The sequence below is a fragment of the Melitaea cinxia genome, chromosome 8 (genome assembly GCF_905220565.1).
Source record: "Melitaea cinxia chromosome 8, ilMelCinx1.1, whole genome shotgun sequence".
In the NCBI taxonomy this organism is placed as follows: domain Eukaryota; kingdom Metazoa; phylum Arthropoda; class Insecta; order Lepidoptera; family Nymphalidae; genus Melitaea; species Melitaea cinxia.
In genome coordinates, this window is record NC_059401.1 from 7484184 (window position 1) to 7511131 (window position 26948).

At 32.1% G+C, this 26948-nt stretch overlaps 1 protein-coding gene across 1 annotated transcript in view; it reads right to left on the reverse strand.

The window, feature by feature from the left end:
• Positions 1–26948, reverse strand: part of LOC123655639 (dachshund homolog 2) — a 147423-nt gene that overhangs the window by 67683 nt on the left and 52792 nt on the right. The window contains exons 2-3 of the mRNA XM_045591402.1: positions 16172–16311; positions 1858–2047 (exon numbers count right to left, since the gene is read on the reverse strand). Coding sequence (XP_045447358.1) covers positions 1858–2047; positions 16172–16311 — 330 coding nt within the window. The remainder of the gene's footprint in view (positions 1–1857; positions 2048–16171; positions 16312–26948) is intronic.

Sequence of the window (26948 nt, forward strand, 5' to 3'; positions counted from 1 at the left end):
TAACAATAAATACATTTATATATATTTTTTTTTAATTTTTATCCTGGTTATACATCTAGACCGATCATAAGTAACACTATACGATGTTAGTCTTAGAAATGGTTAAGCAAACAAAAATATTTGAAAGAAACAAAGGAAGATAAAATAATCATAAAACAAACTATTAAAACTAAAATGCGGCAAAACATTTAGGTATGTACAAACCCACAATTACAGATACTCGTACGTCACGCGAAATTAGTTGCGGATATAACAATACCTACATTCGTTTCTTTATATCTACTGGGTTTTAAAAGGACATTTCGTTATATAATCTTTCTCTTACGTAACATAGTTTTCATGAATGACGCAATATTATTATATTTGGTAAATATAATATAGAAATGCGTTATATTCAAGTTATACTATTATTATATTTAGAAACATAATACGTGTGTAGGTTATTGTACTTGTAGTTGAATCACATGGGTGGCAGGGCAGTAAGACAGTGGGGTAAGCGTGGGGTAAGCTTGGGGTAAGTCAAGTCAAGTGAGCATTGCGGGTCTTCGGACGGAAGTGCCCTCACTCAGTGTTTGTACTTTTCTTATTGGATTAACTCAGTCATTTAACCTGTATCACTTGTGACCCGCTTATAGGCTTCACTTTCATTAACTTATGTATATAAGCTCATTATGGGTTAATTAGGTATAATTGTTTTAACGCATCACGGGTGGGAGTGTTTACTTAAATAGTGTTATTCGATTTCCGCATGTTGATTATTCATTTATTTATATAATTCGATGAAATTATCTTATGTGTTTATGAAAAGAATTAATAATTCGTTGCAAACTTTAATTATGTGTAAACACCAGAATTGACAGTTGTAGAATATAAAACTTGATAATATGTTCATATGTCGCATATTTTTAATAAAAAATTATTAAAGTAAATGGGTGTTACAATATACTTCTAAACAATAATATCATAACTAGATCAACGTAAACAAGATCTTTATGGTAATCAATATAAATTTAACATGTGTCGTTTATTTTTCAATCAATAAAACGGAAATAGACGAAGTCAATGCCACCATAATTTACGACATACACCTCCATGGTGAAAATGGTACATAATACAGAATTAATACCAGCTCGAACCATGTTTGGGAAGCCACAGTTTAACGCAACCAATATCCGCTGTAAGCTTCGTTTAAAATAATGCACTATTTGTTTATTGACGTTTTATTACTAATTCGAAATGCATCGGTTACATATTATAATGTTTAACCTTTTAAAAATAGTCATTTATAGTTAACAATATTGCAATACAAAATATATTTAAAACTCCATTTGCGAACAGTGGTGTTAAATAATAAATTCTAGATTTATTCGCTAGATGGCGTTACAGACCCAAAGAGAATATTTAAAAATATATTTTGAATAAAATGTGTAATTTTCATTGATTAAAATATCGTTTTTAAAGTTGTGACGGTATATTAGTGCCATATTAGAAAAGTTAGTATGACTTGCCTATTCACGTTGACAGATGTCGGAGCATAAATCGTATAGGAACGTCTTAAGTAGAAGATATTATATTCTTATTTGAAAACAAAATCCCCTTAAAAATCTATCTATGTATTTCATTCAACATGAGTTCAAGCAATAACAAAATTATAATCTAGGTAGGAATATACGTTTAAATTTATAAAGTATCTAAAGGCCTTATATAGGAGTATAACTCTCGTTTATAGCGATCTCTTTAAAATAACTTTTGTTAAGAGGAACTACTTCAAAGACAATATACATACTTAGGTAGAGCAGGTAACGTAAAATTTTGCATATATTTTTGATAGTAATATTTAACTCAATAAAAATTTACCTTGCCAATGCTTCCATGTTGTGCATCGGTTGACCCTTAATGATGGAGCCGTCAGGTCTCGGCACACCGTGGTGAGGCATACCAGGGGACATAAGTGCATGTTGGTGCATGAAACCCATTGGTCCCAGGTGAGTGGGCGGTGCATTGTAACCATTAGCCAGAAGCGGTGACTTGTCCATCCGAGCCATTTCTGCAACACATGCAAGAAATTAGAATATAAACTTTTATTTGTTTACACCTATTATTTTAGTAGGTAATAAGCATGTGGCGACATCTATCGCGCGAAATACGAACGACTACCAAACTACGTAATTAGAGAAAATTGACGTATGCTACATCGCGCTATCAGAGTTTTCAAAGTGAATAAGTATATATACAAGATCCCGACAACAACCGTCGGGGCGTTAGCCCGCCAGACACAACACCCGTCTGGTCGGAGGATCCTCCCTTTTCGATGGCGGACGTGATTCTTCACACTACGTTTCACACGCATCGCTAAACTGGTGACCCCGACGTGATCATCAGCGCAACCTTCATCGTCATCATCACTTCCTCAAGCTTTCGAGCAGCAAGAAGCATCCAGCATCTACGGCTTCAGCCAGCCAGCATCTACGGCTACCACGGGTATCCTGACCACCAGCATGCAGCGGACGCGCATTCCTGGTCATCGCCCACAGCCTTCTCAGCGACTTTGGCACAGCACACTGCACTTCGGCCGGTCAGCAAGCAGAGACGCACTTCTCTCCTGGTCGACGCAGCAGCAGCTACTACGCAACACTGCACCACTCCGACTCACTGGAGCATATGCAGCATCACCGCAGACAGTTCCGACTCACCGTGAACTATGCGGCATCTGGTTCCGACTCACTGGAACATTCCACTGGCCCGGCAAGCATCACAAGATCATTGGACGACTTAACCTGCTATCGACCTCCGGTCTCGGAGGGGAGTGATGTGGCGACATCTATCGCGCGAAATACGAACGACTACCAAACTACGTAATTAGAGAAAATTGACGTATGCTACATCGCGCTATCAGAGTTTTCAAAGTGAATAAGTATATATACAAGATCCCGACAACAACCGTCGGGGCGTTAGCCCGCCAGACACAACACCCGTCTGGTCGGAGGATCCTCCCTTTTCGATGGCGGACGTGATTCTTCACACTACGTTTCACACGCATCGCTAAAAGCATATTTTTAATGGGTAATTTTTTTAACAACCTAATTCTATTCATTATTATTTTTAATTATGTTTCAATATAATTGGAAACGTAAACATTGTTAAGGCTTACATCCAACAAGGGTTTATAAAAATTTGGGCACGGTATAAATATAAATTCCCGTTTTCAATTCCTTATAATAAATAGCATACCACTTAAATGTAATCGCGTACCGACTCAGGTAAAATTCAATTAATACCCGGTATTATCATTTAATTACTCGTTCCAATAATCGAATCGCCCGTAAAACGGTGTATCAACAATAATAAAATGAGCAATGAATTTCGAGACTATTGTTTTCTGGGTACCACAAACAACCCGTGTAAACATGGGGGTGTAAGGCAAATATTCTTAAAATGACCCCCTATGGGGGTATTCGTATCGGGTGGTCCCTGGATGTCCGTACCCCCCCTCTTCCCAGAGGTCACCAAACGGACTGGGGTGTCGGAAACAATTAACAAGGTGTCGAATTAAACACGAATTAACGTTTGGACCGTTAAGGAAACACCCTTTTCCATTGTACGCTCTACAAAGGATTTTAGGATTGCTGAGTATTTAATATGTGTTCGCTTTGTTACACGATTCGGGATCAGGTATATTTGAAAATATCCACAAATCGTTAACATTTAGAAATCACGAAATTTGAATGGCCCGTATCTGTTAATGTTTAGAAATATCATAGATCCCTTAGTGAAAGTGATTGTTGAATTTTTTGTGTAAGTATTTTATACATTTTATTAATTAGTAGCACAGTTATCAATTATTAATCTTTACATAGATCATACTTTTAATTGTGATTGTTTAAGGATTCATTTTTAATTATTGTAATATAATATTAGTTATTTGGCAAAATTTGTCATCGCCAAACAATCTATCTAAATAATCATTAGTAAAATTGCATCAAATGTCCTACTACTGAGACGTCAAGTTTTTCCAACAAGGAATCGAAGTTTAATCCTAGACGTTTTTCGATCTTCAGCCGATATGCCTATCTTAAAATTTTTTCGAAAAACAAGAACTTTTATCTTGATTTCTTCACCTTTGAGGATAAGATAAATTTTTAGAAAAAATAAGTTTAAAAAAATTCACATGATAAGCCTTGACTATATAGAACAACTAATATAATATGTAACAATGACTCATTTAGATTTAAACAATCACTTTTATATACAAAATATTATATAAAAATATTGTCATCGCCAATCATATATTTGTGTATTTACAAAGTGATTGTGAATGTCTTTTAAACTGCGAAAATACGAATTCATCACATAGTTTATATTGAATAAAATACGAAGGCGTCCACAATAAAAGGAAATCGTACAAAGTTACAGTCAAACAAACATTATGACCAATGGACCCTGAATTAATTGGCCGGGTCTATTTACTTAGTTAACCGCCTGTTATCTTCTCAGCCATACACCGCGTTTAATGTATTTGTTGTTGGCTTTGAGTTTTACGTGCTAGTTGTTTTTGTTTGTACTGTAAAAATAAACGAATTTTACTAACCCTGATATTTTAACTACTTCATTGTATTCCAGTGAATAAAGAAAACAAAATTACATACTAAAATATATAAACTTCTCATGAATACATGTAAATTTACAAAATAATTCGATAGATTTTTATTTTTTATACTTGTATCAAAAATTAAAAATTAAATAATCTGATATAAAATATAAATCACATTGTGATACAACGACCGCAATTGGGTTAGTTTACCAAAAATTATATTTACAAATCCCCAAAGTAGGTATAAGAACACACCGGACAACCGCGCCGGTCAACCGCACTTACTAATTAACTAAATACGTGTTAAATCTCGTAATAACCTGCGGTTACTATAACCCTTCTATGCGTTCTCTTTCTCACTCGTATGTTTTGTAATTTAACGACTCTTTTCAATTGAGACCTGACCGTGGGTCGACCGCATCAGGTTAACAAGAGTTTGTTCGTTTACGACGAATTTTACTATGATTTCCAACAACTGTAGAACATAATGAAATACGACTGCTAATTAACATTAATGTCCCTTACATTAATGTTCATTATATGTATTGTTTTGTAATATAATACTGCTTCTCAATCATATATAATTTTATTATCTTACTATAAAATCTAAAACGTACACAAAAATATTTTGATAAAAAATTAAATAGCATTTTAAGACATTCCTTCGAAACTAACAAAACGTTCCTCGATTATGATTATGACTATTATTAGGTGAATCCACTGATCAGGCATTTAAATAAATGAAACGTCGATTGTAAACGGTTATTATTATCGGTTTTCATCGATTTATTGATCGATACCGACTGACTGTCCTCGACAAATGATCGCTCTAAATTACCGGCCATTATTTAAAATTAGAATCGATAGAATCGAAACCTTAATTATATCACTTATGTGTTTAAAGGAGGTTGGGATGAAAGCAATCAAAACCGTAAACTTAAAGACCATATTTTTATATAAAAAATATGTGAGTTACACTTCGTTCTCATTTAATAGTCTTGTTTATTTAATTATATTCGTTTTTAGAGATGAATAATAGAAGCATGGAATTGACGATTCACAGAATATAATCAAAGGTACAAAATCAACTTGTTAATAATTAATTTTGCCTCGTAACAAGCTGTAGTGAAAATTTTACAGTCGCAGTTCCAAAGATTATGGCACAGAGATAATAACCATTGAGTTTTATTACGAGAGAGATTACGAAATGACCGAATGAGTGAGTAATAAATGATTGACTGTAATTGAGAAGAGTGAGCGTTTTCATTAACAATGTACCCGTACGGTGTATAGATAGATCTATTACATAATTTTTCTGTTAAAACAATAACATTGTTATGTTATTTTGAAAATGTATTCATTGAAGTCTAGTAAATATTATTTCAATGAAAAAAAAAAATACGTAAAAAGCAATAATCGTACAAAAATATAGTTTGGAATTTAATTTTGTATCAGTAAAACTACAAAATGAAAAATAAATATACAACTAATTTCTCAAGTAGATAGTTGCGTAGTATTTTTATTGACTAAACAATTTAACGACTGGTTAGACATCGTGAACTTTTATTATAAAAAATATCAAAATATAAATGATTGTAATGTTCGAAAAAAATATTGTTTTACGTATAAGATACTTGCCACGGCGATTTGCTTTAATAAATTAAATTTCAAAAAAATTAAAAAAAAAATTAATTGGTCGCCTCAAGGCTCTAACTGAATCCAACAAATCTCAAAGCAAAAACGGCAAAATAAACTCGAAATGATACAAAACAAGGCGAATTAAAAGAAAATTACAGGCGGCTGGCAATCGTACCGTTTACAATAAACACATAATTGTACGGACAGTGCACCAATGGCATATACGATTGGGCGAAATAATTGTCTGCAATTTAGTGAATAAATCGCAGCTTGTCGCTCGCGTAAGCGTCAAATTATAATACCTATGTATTATTTTAAAGTGATTACTACCGTTACACATTGATCTACAACTAGTAGGTATGTGTACACTTTCTATAAGCTGTACAACAAAATCTATTGTTCATTTTATAAATATTTTTAACTTTCAAGGAAAACAAGTAATGTTTAATGAATTATGTTCGAATTCCGACTACTTGAATATTGTTATTCAAAATGCAAGATTTCTTCCCTTAATACGAACAGATTTCTTCAGTAACCCCTAAATACAACTAATACGTGTTACACAAAATGTTCGTACTTCATACAATTGTGTCCGCAATAGATACAAGCTATTATCGGCGACGCAAGTCACGTGCGAAGAACAATCAATAACAGTAATACACAATAGCCGGCAAAATGTTGACTGCCAATAACTTGAGTCAACACGACGGATCAGACAGTGTTGCCGGACCTGAGATTATCATACGCCCATACATATGCTTACTATTTTTTAGAAATATGTACGTAGGGATTGAATTATTTAATTCTATTTTTCTGTTTTATTAATTTAAAGCATTATTTTATGGCAGTATAACTATGCACAAAACAAATAACTTTATTATTCTGGCAGATAATTTCACCCACCTTAAAAAAGTTAATTTTTACGAAAATAGGGAAATGTTTCTATCACTGGCAACACTGACAGACTTATGTGTTTGCCATAAACTCTTTCATTTGGCTCGGACGAGCCTTATGAACAATAAAACGTTGAGGGCTGGAGATTTGGACTGTAATAAAATATTTGCCCTAGCACGCGCTAATCCGCGTCCCTCACTTACGAAGGCAATTTCAAAAGTTATAGGATGAAGAAAAGCGACGTCTTATACGAGACTCGAAATGAAAGTTACTACAATTTTAACTTTTACTGCGTAACAATCTTTAGGATAGGATCTACTGGATAATCATTTAGCATTGTTATGTGAAAGAATGTTAAATTGATCCACTACGTATTAGTTTATTTAGATTATATGATAAATTATTACAGTTATCTAGTAAACAAATGAAATTATTTTTTAGAAATGTGTTAAAGATAAGTTTTAAGAAAACTTTGCTGAGCGGATCTTTTTCATAGTTATCGATATTATTATATGTACAATTAATTTTTTTTATTGCACATATAAGAAAAATACATTACTTGACAAAATTTAAAACAATTTTGTAACGTCAGCCTTATATCTAAAAGCGATTTTTTTAAATACCACCCTAAATAGAGGAATTATTTAAAGTTCATATGTAGATATGTTCATAGTTCTATTTGGTTTAGCTTGATATAAAAATATACCTTTAGCTTACTCTAGTTGTACTTTATAAATTAACTATGTAAGCGTAAGTTTAATTACTATAGACATATTTTATCTTCTTAATGGATATAATTCTTATAGGAGGCAGTGGGATAGAAGTTTAACGCAATTTGGGGCTATTTCTACGAGCGAAATAAAACTTCTCCCTCTGAGGCGTGAAAGAGGGTCAGAGTTAATTACTCGTAAATTGACCGGGATATAGTTTTATCCCGAATAAATATATGATCCGGGATTAATGTGTGTCATATTCGTTATTATGTGAGTTGTAGCGATCCAAGACTTCTGTCATTTTACACTCTCCCTCTCTATTAATACATATTTAATCATCTTCGAATTTCCAATTTTGTTCATCATTTTAAAATAATATTTTTCCCTGTTGACCTAAATTGGAATCAATTTTAATATATTTCTTTTAATTACTCATACCAAGTTAGTTTTATTGATACACCAATAAAAAAAAATAAAAAAAAAATTAGGCGATAACTTATCTTGCTTGAAGATAATTGCTATAATGTAAAAACTATATACTTTGAAATGCTTTGAACTCTTTGCAATTCGTGTTAAAAGTGTATGAAATGTATCTCATTTGTTTTATTATCAAGTAATATTGTATAAAGTTACAAATATTAAGCAATAGTTTTGAAGAATGACGCAAGTCCCTGCATTCTATCGAATCGACCTAGAACTTGTTGAGAGCCACTCATCCGTAAAGCTTTACAAAGAAAGCTACGCCATTGTAACACAAGTATCAAAGATACAAAATCCGAGTATATTTTATTAATATCGGTGCACAAAAGAGGGATTATATCCGCGGTTAACAACAGCTGCTGCTACCGAATCATGAAATTATACAATTTTTTACATGTACTTTTCATTGTATATATATCAATATTAAATGTTACTATTGATATGGGAAGATTTTAGCTGCTAAGCAAGATAACTGCAATTTATTTTAATTGCAAAAAAAACTAAACTTTATTGAATATTAATTTGCGTTTTTAATAATTGAATATATATTTTCAATTATAGCATTAAGTTGCTTACTTTACGAACAGACAACCGTGTGTGTATTGTGTAGATATTTATTTATTTGTTTATTAACTACATCACCCAATACAGTCCAGCCCCATGACACAATATGAAAAATCATCGGAAAATTTAGTTCAACTTAACTATCCCTCTATATTTAAAGTACATTCTCTAACTTCAAACCCAGTTCACACTAAGCCCGGCTACTTCAACTATGTCTCATATCAAAGTAGTTATATCAATTACTGTACTGTACAATAAACACCTGAATATACCCTACTTTTTGGAAAAATGTCTATTATTAAGGATTTGATCTGTTCCACTATTTACGGATTACAGACATAAATTATATATTCATTTTAATATATGTAACAAATGTATAAAATGCATTAAAGTGTGAAGAACAGATAATAATAATAATAATATTCTTTATTGCACACTATTAAAAGATACAAAACAAAAGTAGTATAATTAGAGGAAGATGTACAAAGGCGGTCTTATCGCTGAAAGAGCGATTTCTTCAGATTACAAAGTATTTACGATTTTTTGATTACGGAACGCCAAAAAACGATAATTCTAAGTTATCCATACATTAAATTCGAACAAATTGAAGTTACTTTTTATAAACAATCATTTTCGATTGTCAAATTTATCTCCGTCGATATCTCGTGACAGGCTGTTAGGCAGTTGCTCGATGAATTAATACAGTATCATTACTGTCGTTGAGCGGATACAAAAGCACTGAGTTACGACATAACCTATAATTTCGTTTTAACTTGATCGATTTTTGTATATTAATGGCGTGGATCGCTTCAACTAGTAGACTCGTTTTCATATTTTTTATTAGTAACGAGGAGTGTCTCCAGCTGGTATTTACATGATTGAGTTTTATTTATTAAGATTTAATTTTCTTATTTCTAATATTTCTTTTATAATTTCATAAATAAAATATATAATAATATAAATATACAAAATATTTATATTGTCTTTATTTTTATTCGTATATATTAACGCTACATTCTTGTGGACGTAAATATAGATATTATTGTTAAAAACATAAGTATATTATGTTAGTATATGAAAAGTTATACTGAGTAATTGAATAAAAAAATAATTGTGTTTGCTCACAAACGAAAAAAACCCGACTTCAATTTCATCAACGAGTAATAAATACAACGTAGATCGACGAAAAAATAGTCAAGTATCTACGCGTTATCAAAGATTACTTAAAAAGTAGTTATCAGATCTCGATAAAATTTATATGTGACCACATGATAAACATCAGCTTTCGATTAAATTAAAAATTATCAAAATCGGTACACCCAGTAAAAAGTTATTGCAGATTTTCGAGAGTTCCCCTCGATTTCTCTGGGATCCCATCATCAGATCTTGGTTTCCTTATCATGGTACCAAACTAGGGATATCCCCTTTCCAACAAAAAAAAATATATATATCAAAATCGGTACATCCAGTAGAAAGTTATGCGGTATAATACAACGTAGGTCGACGAAAAAAGCGTTAAGTAAAAACGCATTATTAGATATAACTCGAAAAGTAGTTGTTAGATCTCAAATAAATTTAAATGGGACCAATTGACACACACCACCTTTCGATTTAAACAAAATTTGTCGAAATCGGTCCACCCGGTCAAAAGTTCTGATGATACATAAAAAAAAAAAAAAATACAGTCGAATTGAGAACCTCCTCCTTTTTTGGAAGTCGGTTAAAAACAACAACCACTCTGGTGTAGTGGTGCGTGTAATCGCCTCAAACACCGACGGTTTGCGATTCCCATTCGGGGTGGAGACATGTTTTCGTATTTGTACAAATATTTTTTCCCAGCTTGGATGTCAGTCCTTGTGGGTCTCCCCATCGTGCCTCCAAGAGTACGTTAAGCAGTCGGTCTCGGTTGTTATAATAATTCCCGTAGCGACCGTTACTCATAGTAGGGAACATATCCGCCAACATGCAGTGGAGTAGCAGTGGGATGTTAGAGGCAGAATCGTAAGAAGTTTTTTAAAGTGTTCTTTACTTTATGAGGCACCTATAGGTAACTTTATATATAAAAAAGCGGCCAAGTGCGAGTCGGAATCGCTCATGAAGGGTTCCGTAGCAGCAAGTGACATAATATAAATGTTTTTGTAGTTCGTTGTAACTTTAATCGATGTTTTAATAATAGTGTATTTTTTTTTTTAAATTAAGCTATTGATAAGTAAACATTATGATCAGGTACATTAAAAAAAAACGATTTAGTAGATCTCGTTCAAACCAATTTCCGGTGGAAGTTTGCATGGTAATGTACATCATATATATATATTTTTTAGTTTTATCATTCTCTTATTTTAGAAGTTACAGGAGGAACACACATTTTACCTATTTGGAATTGTCTCTTGCGCAAACTATTCAGTTAAAAAATAATAATATTAGAAACCTCAATTTCATTTTTGAAGACCTATCCATACGTATGGGTTTGATGAAAAAAAAATTTGAGTTTCAGTTCTAAGTAGGTATGGGGAATCCCCAAAATTTATTGTTCTTTATTTTTGCGTGAAAATCTTAATGAGGTTCACAGAATACATCTACTTACCAAGTTTCAAAAGTATAGTTCTTATAGTTTCAGATAAAGTAAAAAAGTGGCTGTGACATACGGACGAACAGACAGACAGACAGATATGAAGAATCCATAAGGGTTCCGTTTTTTGCCATTTGTCTACGGAACCCTAAAAAGCACACTTTTAAAATAATGACAATTTTAGTCAACACAGTATGTTTACAATGATTTAATCATTTAACAAAATTAACAACAAAAAAAAAAACCAACAATCACGAATTAAAACGTTACTGGCACCGACATTCAAAATACGCCGGTATTGTTAATTAAAAGAAATTCCATCGTTATGCTTTTACTCGAGCAAAAAATAAAATGAATGCGCCATGATGACTGCGAGGTGTGAGTAATGTCGTAAGTGGATGGCAAAACAGCATTTTAATTGTAAGCCTCGTTCCACACCACAAACAAAACGATGGGAATTAAACAGTTTATTGCTAATGTTAGTATGGAAATAGGTTGTGCTGATGTTCGTAATGACGGGCAAGAAATGTTTATTGCTACGACGGAAAAAACTGATTCTACTTCTCAGGAACTGTTATAAACAAAAGAAATCATTTATATCTACATTAGATTTATAGGTACTGTTGCTAATAATAATAACAATAATTGCTTTCATATGTTATTTTAAGTATCTTTACGACATAAAAAGCTTTTCTTATATAATACCTAGTGAATATAATTCACGGTCACCAACCCGCCTGCCCAGCGTGGTGACTATGGGCAAAACACATGAGTTCACGTTATTTTTGGCGTAAACTTGTGGAGGCCTATGTCCAGCAGTGGACTGTATAGGCTGTAATGATGATGAATGATGAATATAATTACGTTTTTTATACAGTAATTTCTTTATGTGTCTCATAAAGTATGTGTAAAGTGACTAAATTAATTATTGACTTTCTTAGGACCGGTTTTATCGGTTGTGGATAAAGTTTATCCTGCAAATAAATTACGAATAGAATTTTACAGCAGGAGGTAGAATGAGGAGTTACGACCTGTTTCACATATGTTTCACATATTTCATATTTGCGTATAGAAATATATCTTAAATCAAAACTTTTATCTGTTGGATATCATCATCAACTTCAACGTCAACTTGCGTTATCCACAACCGGTAGAACAGGCCCATAATGTTTTTTACTTTTATTCAGACAAATATAATAAGGGTTTGAATATTGTTAATAGGACGAAGGTGATAAAATGAGAAAATAAAGTGAAACTATAAAGTTGATAATAATGCAAAAAGTTTTATTTTATAAGGTAACAATTAATAAGAATAAACACAGATTATTTTTAAGGTATGTGTTTTTTTTCTAAAATGATAATGTTAAATACATTTTAACACAAGTAACAAAAAGTTACACTATTGTGTTCATTCCATAATTTGTTTGAGTCAAATATTTTAGTATTTACAAAACGTTAAAATGTCTATTACTACAACACACAACACAGAATCACTGTAATAGCATATTATTACCGTTATATTTGTATTTCAACATGTACCAGCAGTTCCTTCATAGCGTGCCTTAGACTAAATCGTAAAAGAAATAGCATCGGACAAAATAACGAAACTAGTAACAAAACTCACCTTCAAAGAATGATTGCGATAACTGTTTGCTATTGTCAACTCGTGTAAAATATTATTTTCTAAATTTATATTAATCACTGTTATATGAAATTTTACACGAGGTTTATCTATCTATAAGGTTTGTTGATAAATTTGTAGTTAACTTTTCCTTTAAAATTTTTTAACCACAAATGTAAGTATATCATTACTACACAAGCATTTATATACTTTTATTTACTATTTTATAATCTGTAATAAAGATTGTATTGCAAAATACGAGTTTAAATTATCTATATATTTTTTTTCAATTATATATAAGGTCGGCAAAGGAGCGTACGGCTCACCTGATTGTAAGCAATTACCGTAGCTTATAGACGTCTAAAAAACCAGAAGCATCGCAAGCGCGTTGCCGACCTTAACCCCAATTCCTCCCAGGAGCTCTGGGTCACCTTACTCATTAACAGAAACCAATACTGCTTGAAAACAGTATTATTTAGCTGTGATCTTCTGTAAGGTTGAGGTACTACCCCAGTCGGGTTGCTCCATATTTTGAGCAGGAAATTTCTTGCTGTGTCCTACCTCAGTTCAATCATCATGATAATTATGTTAACTAAGATTGTACTGACCGTCAGTTTATTGCTATCTTTATACTATTTTATGTATGTACTTTCAGAATATTTTTCAAGGTGAGAAATTATGATTATAAAAGTAGGTTAAACATAATTTATGCTCACATAATCACACATACCATTTCTAAAAGTATTTAATCGTTGATCGTAACACTTCTGTTCCGCCTCACTTGGGCGTTTAATTGTCGCCGCAGTTATTGTTGCTGTTTCCTTATCCATCTGTAATTTGTTTGATTGCTCGCAATCGCCACTTAATGTTTTAATCATTAAGGTGTTGAATTCCTACAACTGTATGATGTACATGTGCAGGGATAAAAAGTAATTATTAATATACTTTCAATTGCAGTTTGTGGCGCAAATTGCTTTTTTTAATACGATAAATATTGTATTGCGTGTTGTCTCTTTTATATATCGTCACTAATAGCTGTTTGATGTAAATTATTAGTTAAGCTACGATCTCTCCTTTTTATTTAATATAATTTTATTTTATTTTTGGTTGGCGAAATTGTAAAATCATTAAACTCACTGTTAACTTTTACTATTTTAGTTCTTTTTGCTAAGTTATTATCATTGAAAGAATTGTAAGATATTGACGGCGATTATAATAACTTAGTTACACGCTTTGCGTTACAAGCGATACACAATCAAGAACAAAGGCGTGAACAGACAAGTCTCGCAAATTGACTGATCTGCCATATCCCTCACCCTTAACATAAACAGGCAAATCCTTACTTAATTTCAGTCACAGAATTCAATCAGAATGTAAAGCTTTATACCCCTGCGTAATGTTATAATGCCTTACATTATCCCCCCGTTTATATAACATCCGAATCGCGGCGACATCGTACGAAACCTTTAATTATTATCAACACATCATTTTCATACCAGTTTCCGTAATAATAGGGCTGTCGCCAGATAATTATCGCATACAAACATTTCTGTAGCCAGTGACGCAAACGAAAGTTGAACTTTTATATTTTTGTAATGGTTTATAGTTTATAATTTACTGAAATTAACATTGAGTAGGTCTCTATTTGTAAGTTTCTCAGTAAAAGCTAATAATGAAAATAAATTAGATCGAATAAATTTTAAAATGTGATAACCATAACATATTCCAAAATTTAAAATTAAGCGAGATGAAATGAGCATCAACTTTGATTCATCACTAAAAGATAAGTATCAACCCTTTAACGGAGCACGTGGGCCGACGTCCCTTCCACGTATTTCATATTCCTATTTTCATTCCGTTCAACCTTCCTAGGAGGATTATATTCTGCCTCGGATGTTTTCGTATCCTATTATTTCACGGGGTGAAAATGGGCCACCCGCCACCTCACTCACTCATTCAAACATTGACATTTATGTGTGACGAGGACGTGTATGTATTCATAATTTTACGTGTGTGTGATCCAAACCCAAGAAATAACATCAATGTGTGAGTTAGTTTCATTAAGTCCCAAACCACTGTCAACGACTCGTCAAACTAACATTGTTATGATATAGGATTGAGAACCTACCTATCATCGAAAAATAGGTTACATATGATCATTTCTTGCTGAATAAAATCGAATTAATTGATTTTGATAATTTTTTAAAAATTTATTAAATCAGAATATGTTTTAACGCCATGTTAAAATCAATAAATATTAAAAATTATAAATACATGTGTATATATAAGAGTAAGATAAACAAAACAATGGTATAGAACTTATGAGAACGTTTCGAATTGCAAATTTAGGGAAAAAAGCGAACAAACTGCACTCAGAGTCAAATGCGGCAGTGCGCGATAAACAAGTGTCGCTTATGCAAGATCACGAATGTAATTGCTCCCTTGTCTGGCGCGACACTCCATATCGAGCGGGACGGAGCTCGCGGGACGCACGGGTCCAAACGAGACGAAAGACAAAATAATCAACAAAGGCCTAAGCGACAAAAATGATTGATTGCCAGCCGTCTTGCGCTGAGCTCTATTTAATCACTTTATTCCCTTTTCTCCGTTTGTGTTGGGATAATTTTGTATTTGTGTAATTTGTATATAAAATGAGGAGCATGCCACCCGAGAAGCGGGCTTCATATCCGGCGTCTATCCGGAGAGTACACAGACCCTATTCCACGTTATCACATATCACGATATAACTCCATCTGATTCATTTTAATCATATCATGGATAATTAACGTCTTACATAAATTATCTTTTATAGCATGTATTTAACAGATTATGCTAATGACACAAAAATATTGTGTCAAATTCTTATAAAAGTGTATTTTATTAAAATCAATAAAAATAGGTAACCCTTTCCCCCCAGTTTTACTCGATAAGAAGAACTATAGCTGAGAAAAAAGTCTTCTTGGGGGTTCCCTAATACCCAAATACCCAGTAATTTTCTGCATGATCCACGTACAAATTGCTGTGAGCAGAATATGAACGAATACTCCTATTGTGTAAGAAAGTATGCGGGCAATAAAATTGTAATCAACAAAAATACAAACCACTCATATGTCCGTTTTCATAAGGCGAGTAGTCGCCGTTTTCAAGACGGTGTTTCTTGAATGGGTGCCCCGGAAACTGCGTAGCGGCGAGCGAGAGACCAACACCCGACGCGCGCTTCGGTGGTCGACCCGGTCTGGAGCTGCGGACATAGTAGCACGTTACTGCCGTTTATGACGATGCACTTACACTAAACATGGAGCTCATTGAAATTTTGAGAGCTGTGTGTATTATTTATTAATAAAAAATGTTAAGGTTAATTATTAAAATTATTAAACCCACATTTTTAGTTTGAAGTATTTTTAGCGTCTACTATACTCGTAGGTACCTATTTTTTAACCGACTTCAAAAAAAGGAGGAGGTTACTCAATTCGACCGTATATATATTTTGTTATTTTTTTAATGTATGTTCGGGGATAACTCCGTCGTTTATAAACCGATTTTGATAATTCAATATCAAATTTGTACCATTTTAAGGAAACCAGGATCTGATGATGGGATCCCAGAGAAATCGAGGGAAACTTTCGAAAATCCGCATAACTTTTTACTGTGTGTACCGATTTTTTATGATTTTTAATTTAATCGAAAGCCGATGTTTATCATGTGGCCACATTTAAATTTCATCGAGATCTGATTACAACTTTTGGAGTAATCTCTGATAATGCGTATTTACTAGACTATTTTTTCGTCTACCTACGTTGTATTACTTTTCAATATAATTGAAGTCGGTTTTTCTTCGTTTGCCTGCAAACACAATTATCTCATATAATACAAGTTAGTTTATATAAATTTTAAAATTAAAAATTATCATTTAATAAGAAGACGTTCGTTAACTTTTATTTGATGGGCACTTTCAATCTGTCTCTGTCTTAAAGCTAAGTGTAAATCGAAATCTATCAGTGTCAAAATATTATTTCTAAACTCGCGTTGAAGTATTGCACCATACCATCGCGTATTGTAGAAACCGCCTAGAAATTTTTCACTACTAGGCAAAAAAATAGTTCGTTGGGTGTTAATTATTTTTGTGATGCAAAATATAGTACAGTTTTTATCTCGCTTATGTCTCCGACTTGATCTACATATAGGTGCTATTATTTTCAATTATTGAAAATGATTAAAAATTTTATTCAATGATTTTTCAATGATTAAACAAATTTCAATAACAATAAAATGTAGCCTATATCACTCCTGAATATTGTAGCTTTCAGTTAGTGAAAGAATTTTCATGATCGGATCAGTATTTGCAAAGATTACCCCCTAGAAACAAACAAAGTTACAAACTTTACCTCTTTATAATATTAGTATAGATGTCCAACTCGTATACAAATAAAATTTAAAGAAAAATGAAGTAATTGCACCTTTCCTCTCAAAAGAAGAAAGCAATCTTTTTCATTTTAAATCAAAAACAAATATTTGGTACTCATACTAAAACTGTTCGTCGTTTTTATTTAAATATTTTGTTATATCTTGATACTGACACCTGTTTTCTTTGGGACTATGTTAATAATGTGTAATTTCAATGAGATAAACAAACAAGTGATTTTGAGAGAAATTCTGTAACACTAATCGTCTAACTAATATCTAGTTATTAAGTGATGAAAAAGAGACTAAAATAATTAATAACAATTAAAACGAAATAGGGTAACTAAGTCTCGTTGCGCAAGTTTTTTTGTCGGATTTATCCAATAAATCATGTTCTCGCGTGAGGGTAGATCCAGATTTATTTTTACTTATTTCACTCCCCTTAGATTTAATACTGCAAGACATCGTTCGCAGTTTCCACAATTTCACGCTTATTGTTTTCCCATCCGTGATTTATGGTCAAGTAATAGTCTACAGTATATTCTTGGCCGCAATAAACTATGTCACCTAAATCTTTGCCCTTAAGCCTATTACTTACCCTTGACCACGGAAAGAAATATATACAACTAGAAATTAACCATCGTATAACATATTGCTACTTGTATTGTATTAAAATTATAATGAGTGATCCTATCTTATATAAAAAGGCCTGAGTTCGATCTTCTTCATCTTCTTTTACTTTGGCTCACTAAAGGATTTGCCTATATCTGAGGTAAGCTTAGTTTGAGTTAGATCTTTACTTTACAAAAAAGTACGTTTGATAATTGAGAAAAAGAAACTTGGAAAAATTACAACGAAATTATTGAAAACGTTAAGTTGTATATATTATTTGAGCCAAAAAATATAATTGGAATTTGAAGTTTCTTCATTTACCATTTAAGTTTAGGGCTAAAGAGATGTAACACTTAATACGCGGTACATGATTTTGTTGTCAAATGTTTTCATATAATTATTTAGGATTTAGTAAGTAGATTTGCCCTCCTCTCTTCTCGTGAGTGTCGTAAGAGGCGACGAAGGGATAACTATCACTATCACCTTGGAACTTAAGAAGCCGACGATGGCGGGATACCCATCCAACTGCTGGCTTTAAAATACACAGGCCGAAGACCGACAGCAGTGTCTTCGGTGCGACAAAGCCAGCCCTGCGGTCACCAACCAAACTGCCCAGCGTGGTGACTATGGGCAACATACCCGAGTTCACGCCAGTTTTGGCGCGAACTTGTGGAAGTCTATGTCCAGCAGTAGACTGCGATAGGCTGAATTGAAGTGAAATATTTAGGATTTAGTATATTTGTGTATAATATATATTTATAAACTATGTGACGTTTTCTTTTTAATTAATTATTAAATATAAGCTTTTACCTGCGGCATCGCTCGCATTGATTTTTTTTAGATAAAAAGTTACTGCTAATACGTCCAAGAATATATTTACAAAGTTTGATGATGATTGGTGAAGCAGTTTTTTCGTGAAAGCGTAAGAAACAAACTTACATTTATAATATTAGTAGCGATGTTTCTTTTTTTAAACCAACTAAGTACTTTTAGGTTTAAAAAGTATTAATCACGATTTACTCTGCAACAAGCCTTTTCTTATATACTTTAAGCATTAAGTTGCTTACTTTAGGAACAGATGACTGTGTGTGTATGTTGTAAATATTTATTTATTATTTTTATTTATTTATTTAACACTTTATTATACACCAAACAAATTAAATAAGCAAGCAACATTAGCAATAATTTGTAGAAAAAAAAGCAATCTCTTACAGGCAACCTTAGGGCAAAGGAGATGATATATTGACAGTGTAGGTGTAGAGTATAATTTAATAAAAAATAATAGGAAGCAACTCAATAAATAGACATACATACTTATATAGATAGTTTGTTTACATACATACAAACACACACATACACACAGACACACATACATACACACACATACACACAAAAGTTCATACTAGATAACTAAGAAGTTTTTAAACAAGATTAATAGTGACAGAAGAAGATAATCACAGGACTGGAAACCTAAAGCAAAGGATTAAATCCCGTTTATTTTAAGAAAGTGTAGTTTAACGGATTTCTTAAATCTGATTTACCAAGCGCTTGAGTAACAATTTTTGATGGTCAAAAAACTTATAGTTTTACATGAAAATGTAGATATTTCTGATCATTGCCTTTACATCAATATTTATCTTAAATCAACTTTTCAGTTTATATTCAATGAAAGAATAGTTTCCTTTGGTTTTTCTACATTTTCAGTTCTCAGCGATATCACCAGATTTTTCGATCAAATAGAGCAATTGCACAGCCACTTTACTACCGTCTCATATCGTCAGACAAGTTCGACAATTATCGGGGGAGCGATGCTGTTATCATAGTATCGGCTTACGCAGAAACTGACTCTCGCCTATTTATTTTTATGTCAGCAACCGTCATTATGAGATACTCCATTAGCTCGGATTGTGGTAGCTCGTTTTCGGTAGGTGGGGCGATTCGGTAATACGACCATTTTGTTTCGGTGCGACATTTTGATAAAACTATTAATGACCTACATTTAACGAAATTAATTTGTAGAAATAAACTACTTAGATACATGTATTGTAATTTGTATAATCGTAAAACTTTTATCAGTCGCTAATATTTTAATTAAAACAGATTTTAAACGTTGTTGCCCTTTGTAATTAAAAAAAAATGTTATAATATGTATGAAATAAACCAGACACAATATTTATAACAATAAATTTTACTCATAAAAAGTCTTTCCGGTGGTCGCACATCGACAGATGTATACAAAAATAGCGACAATAAATTGGAAAATGACGCGCACAAAAATTGTAACTAATTTATTTTTAACACCTTACTCCAGTAATGCTGGAAGCGTAAAAATCAAACAAAACGGTGACTGCGACGTAATCGAATATTGGGTTTCAAGGTGCTACGGTTGACTTAGCTATAGTAGATTTTTTAACTTTGTAAGCCCACCTTAGAATGAAAATTATTGTTATTTTTACTTTAATAAAGCAAGTATTATGCATTCCACCAAAGATTTTTTTAACTAACCAATGTGAAATTTAGTCGTAAGTACTTAAATAGACAGTGTGATACATTTCTAAAAATGTTTAAAGTATGTTTTAGTAATTTCCTAAGTTAAAACCGTACAATTAATTGAGTCTGATTACCGACTTTAAAGAATGTATATTCTTTAAAGTCGGTAGTCGCACAATATACATAAACATACATAAACATTTGAGTGTGTAATTTATATTCATAATAACAAACGTTCGGGAGCGAAAATCAAACAAAACACAAAGCGACGAAATCGAATATTGAAAGTGTCGAGGGACAGAGATAAGGAACGCGTGCCCCTTGCCGCCACTTAGACCACACCGTAATCTGAACACCAAAGCTCACTCCGATAAACTGCCATTAAAAAGCGTTCGATTTATTACTCAACGATTTCCGAACGATTTATATGACCGTGCAAAGTGCAGAACACTATCGACTTGTGTCAATGTGTAGCTGATATAATTCAGGATCGTTTACTTAAGGATGCGTCGGTTTAACGGTTTGTGAGGATTTCTTGTTCGTTTTAAAGTGCCGTGATAAAAAAATAAAATGTTTTGTATTGATAACTTTCTGATGTTATTTAATACGCTAAACCTATTAAAAATTTATATTTAAAATATATTTTAGTACAACAGTTAAGTATTGCATTCTTTCACCAAGTTTTGTCTTTCTATTTCTCAAAATATTTAAATTAAATAAATAAATGTTTTTAAGATTTTAGAATGCAATTAAGGTACTCAGTTGTACAAATATCTTAATGTGATGTGACAACAGCAACTAGTTTGACATAATATTATCAAAATTTATAAATCTTTTAAAACTTTAAATTATCAATATAAAAGTCCATATAAATTTTATCTAAATTAATCATTTTACAAACATTTTCGGTTCCGAAGAATCGCAAGAATAATATTTGCAAACGTTATCAACATTTACAGAAAGCAAACATCAGAACGTACAATTTACAAGGCATACTTTTCCGATCAACCCTATTCTATGCCCCAGTGAAACTAACACCGCGGATAGTTTTGCTTTTTGTTATATTTGCTTGGCAATATTCATCACTCACTACCCATGTCACTGATCAAATAGCATCTACAAAGGACTACCCATATACTTATGACAGATCTATACTTGATAGATAGCTAGTTTTACAAATATATGTATATGTATGTGATATATTTTGAATACAGTTACTGGACAAAAATAGACATATTTTTTAATTTTGATATAAGAATTAGGATTTTAAGCGCCTTGAGAGTATTAACATCATAAACAATCGTAGCTTCATAAGAACTATGAATAGACTACGACACTGATATTATATTTTTGTTACTATTCTCGACTCTTAGTGGACGTGTTCACACTCACTACCAATTACTAACATTAAATCATAACATTCACGTGGCGTAAACATCCTTTCCTAACAAGAGTTTTAAAAAAAGTGTAAAGACCAAATACAAGTCGCTGACAGTCGATCGTAAGTTAATAGACGTAATCTGTTTATACATATTTTTTGTTCCCAAACGTTCGATTTATTTATACAGTCGACTATAACCCGTATGAGAATGTTTATGGATTAAATTAAACTTCCTAGTTCGTTTCTTTAGAACATAGATATTAATTTTGAATGTTAATATCAATGATAGTCATTACTAGTAAAGTTAATTTTAAGAAAAGTTTAAAAAAACAAATATCAAAAAATTATACTGTTATCGATTTAAAATTGGACTATATTTAACCGACTTCAAAAAAAGGAGGAGGTTACTCAATTCGACCGTATATGTATATATATATACGGATATATTATGTTTGTTCGAGGACAACTCTATCGTTTATGAACCGATTTTGATAATTCTTTTTTTGTTGGAAAGGAGATATCCCTAGTTTAGTACATGATAAGGAAACCAGGATCTGATGATGGGATCCCAGAGAAATCGAGGGAAACTCTCGGAAATCCGCATAACTTTTTACTGGGTGTACCGATTTTGATGATTTTTAATTTAATCGAAAGCCAATGTTTAAATTTCATCGAGATCTGATTACAATTTTTGGAGTAATCTTTGATAATACGTATTTACTTGACTATTTTTTCGTCGATCTACGTTGTATTACTTGTCGATGTAATTGAAGTCAGTTTTTTCTTTTCGTTTGCGAGCAAACACAATTATAAAATATACTCGTAGCACTAGTATAATAATTATGAGACATTTGTATAATAAATCCATGCGCTGCCAAGACGGTTTGTCTCACCTTATACTATTTATTATGATAATGACTTGATAATTCACAAAGTTACATTTATAAAAGTTTAGGATATCTTGGGCTCTGTATAAGCGACGTTTCCTTTTCATAATACGCCTCGGAAATACCGTGTCCATATTACACAAAACAACGAAGCTCTGTCTTAAAAAATGGCTCAGGAATCGGTAGACAAGGTAAAACAAACGCACGTAATCTTATCTACGATAAACTTAAACGCAGTAGCAGTTTGCCTTGGGTTCAGTACAAACATGATAAATGATTTCGGTTATAAAAAGCGTTGTTCTATTTTATAAACGAGTTCCGGTCGGAGCGAGATGGGATTCATTCCTTGATTTAATTATAATACCTATTCACCTTGAGAAGTACCTGGAGAAGAAGAGAAACCAACATTATTGATTTACCAGAAAATAATCTAATCTATGCTAATTAATGTTAAAGTAATCTTAAAAAATTACAAATTTACGCAAATCATATACTTAAACAAATAAAGCGCAGACTTCACATCATTAAAAACAATGTTTTAATAAAAAAGCAAAGAAAAATTTAATTGTAACCAAAAATTAGAGGGTACATCGACAGTAACAATAAAAAATGAAAGCAAAACCGCGTTTAAGTGTGTCGTAAAAATAAAAATTAAATAAAAAATGCTGAGGGTGGAAAGTTCGGTAGCGTAATTCTGCTTGGCAATTATATCATGTTCTGATGGAGCAACGCTCTTTTAATACTACGAGTACCTGTCCCTAGGCTATTAACCTCGGCCAAGGAGCAATTAGATGTTACATAAGCATACAAAACATCATTTTCTTGATAACTGTGATTCCACGACTGTGTTAATAGAAATATAAGACGTAGAAACATATATGCTGGATATTGTTTACTGGTAATATAAAATATTGTAACTGCTATTTAATTTTTTAAATTTACAGCTACAAGCTTCAAAGATAACTAAAATAGTTCTGAGTGTAAAATCAACGGATCAGTAGTTACATCACAATTAATAAATTAAAAGCAGTAATAGTCAGCATTGTTCTCGCCGTCACTTTATATGTATATCTAGAGAAGCAATTGTAACAGTGTCTTATTTATTTAAAAACACAAAGAAGTCATACGTTAATACAGCAAGTCATTGCTATACTCAGGTAGCTTGTACGTTTCAATTTCTCGAGGCATTTTATTTACAAAAGTAATTAAGTTTGTCTGATAGGGTTTTAAACAGCTCCGGTGCCTCTTGATTCGATGACAGTTAATAAAGACATTCCAAATAAATTTGAGATCAGACTATTTTATCTCTGACTTAGTTTGATAATGAAGAAATGTTATTATGGCTGCTTCGTTTCTTATTAGTGATTATTATTTAAGCCGTGTTGATACGATATCGAGCAGGCATCTTTATTTACGCTTTTTTAATCATTATCATCATCATCATTTCAGCCTATTGCAGTCCACTGCTGGACATAGGCCTCCACAAGTTTGCGCCAAATGTCGCGAACTCATGTGTGTTGTCCATAGTTACCACGCTGGGCTTGATTAATTTATACGTAGAATTATAGAATCGTGAAATTGATCTGATTAAATAGAATCTAAAAACAACATTATAATTTTTGTTTCTTACCATCATTCCTTTATTACCTACATGGCTGAAGTAATAGCCGTTATCATATAATCTTATACATATACATATAATTATACATAAATGTAGAGCGCAGAAGAAACGATAAGTAATAACACCCCACCTAATTCCCAAGTTTAAGAAAGGAGGACGATTTTTATATTGTTCTTTTTTTTAATTTTTATTGCTGTTGGCACGAACTTTGTCGGCACGCCACGTGGTCCGGATAATTGAAATGTCCAAACACTGAATTTATGTTGCTGTTATTACTATGATGACTCTATATCTTTTTTATTACCCTTAGACAACGTACAGATTTAGTAACAAATATCATATTTAAATACTATTCATTAATGTACCTAAAACGTATTTATTTTCGTAGCTCAGATTCGTCATTACATCATTGTACTCTAACGTATGCATGTAAATATTAATTATTAAATGTCCTGATTAATTTTTATTAAAATTCATCATAAAACTGCAGCTGTTTGTAACCAAATTCTGTAATAATGAATATAACGCAGTAAGCGCGTAGGTCCCGCATCCCTCCAGCAAGTAACGCTAGGGCAAAATAATCAGCCCTCAAGGGACAAGCTCGCGTAATTAGCGGCTGTTCATTTCTTAATTTCAATATTTAATTACAAAGGAAACTCGATGACTGCTAAGAAGAAAGAGACGTCATCTTCAGAAAGTACCGCGAATCCGTTTCGTTTTATTCGTTTTGAATTAAAGTCTGATACTGGCTTCTGTATTCATTCTTTGTCTACATTTTCAAAGGGTTTTGATATTTATTTAGTAAAAAATCAATATTGTTCAATTTCATTTGTAATTAAGCAAACGAACGAAATGATTTTATTTCAATTTGAAAGATAATGAATTTGACGAAAGAAACGTCCTTTACTCATTATTCATTATTAAATTACATTTTGATGCAAAATATATGAACGCGGCATTCAACCTCTTTCAAGATATGATATTATCTTCAATGTAACTTTATCTCTTTCACTGAAAAGCCTTCTTACATTCCCTTTGTCGTATCTCTATTGTCAGTCTGGTAATAGCTTCCGACATATTGTCATTTTATTTAATTTCCTTTGTGCTTTTATGAAATTTTCGTTTTAACTATTAGCCAACGTATCTTTAAAATCCGAATGTTACTTTCCTGTATTACATTTTACGAGAAATCTTTTTATTTTTTTGTTTTTTATAAATATTACAATTTAAAGTCGTAGTAGGTAAGTATTACACTTGTTATCAAAAATGAAATAAACCCTTATACCCAAATCAGAATCGAAAAGGGAAAAAATTAAATTTTTCTTTGAAAGTGTTTTTCATTTCCAAATTTCCATTGTAACGGTCGAAGTGTGTTTGGCATGTTTTGTTTCGACTCTTTGACGGCCGCTGGTTCGGACATAACCATTCACGCACACTGTATTGGTACACAGTTTTATTGTGTCAAATTATACAATTTCTGAACGAATGACCACGAAACCCGCCCCTGCGAGCAATGTCACGCCCTCATGCCATTTCATTTACAATGTCTAATATTGTGAGAAATTATACACTAGTAGTTTACTTTTTTGCGTACAATAATATGCATATTTTTTTAAAGGTAATTTATCTTTAAGAAATCAAATTTTGAAAGTCGAAATTTATTTATTTTATATCCAATTTAAATTATTATTATAATAATTATTATTTAAATTATTATTAGTAAGGTTAATCATATTTAATAATATATTAAAATTGTCAAACAACAATCTATAGGTAAGAGTGCTTTTGCTAAATGGAAAAGATGACCCTTTAAAAAAAATTAAATAGTATCTGCGTCAATTTATACATAATTCAGTCCTACATACGCTTTGACAGCTGTTTAACACTTTAGATTATTATTTTATTTAGTACTAGCGACCCGCCCCGGCTTCGCACGGGTGCAATGCTGATACTAAATATACTACAGAATGTCTTTATATATAGTGTGAAGCTAGCTTATAGCATGGTTATTAACATAATAACAACAACATTCAAATATGCGTCGTTAGATTACACGTTGTTACAGAATGGGTTGAAGAAATAAAGGTTCACTGCTCGTTCCCCGTAGGTGATAATATGTAGCCTGTGTTGACCCGACTTTTTAATAATATTCGTGCCAAGTTTGAAGTAAATCCATGCAATACTTTTTAAGTTTATTCCGGACATACATACAGAAAAACAGACAAACAGACAAACATTCTAAAAACTATATTTTTGGCTTTGGTATCGATTGTAGATCACACCCCAAGTATTCTTTTAAAAAAATATTCAATGTACAGTTTTGACTTTCCTACCATTTTATTTTATGGTTTTTTTTTATTTTTTATTTTTTATTTTTTTTTTTTATAGAAGAGATTATGTATAGATAAATGCTAGTAAGTTGTTCCTACTGTTGTTGCACTCTTACAAGAACTCTGAAACCAAAATATCGAACTTAAGAAAATTAA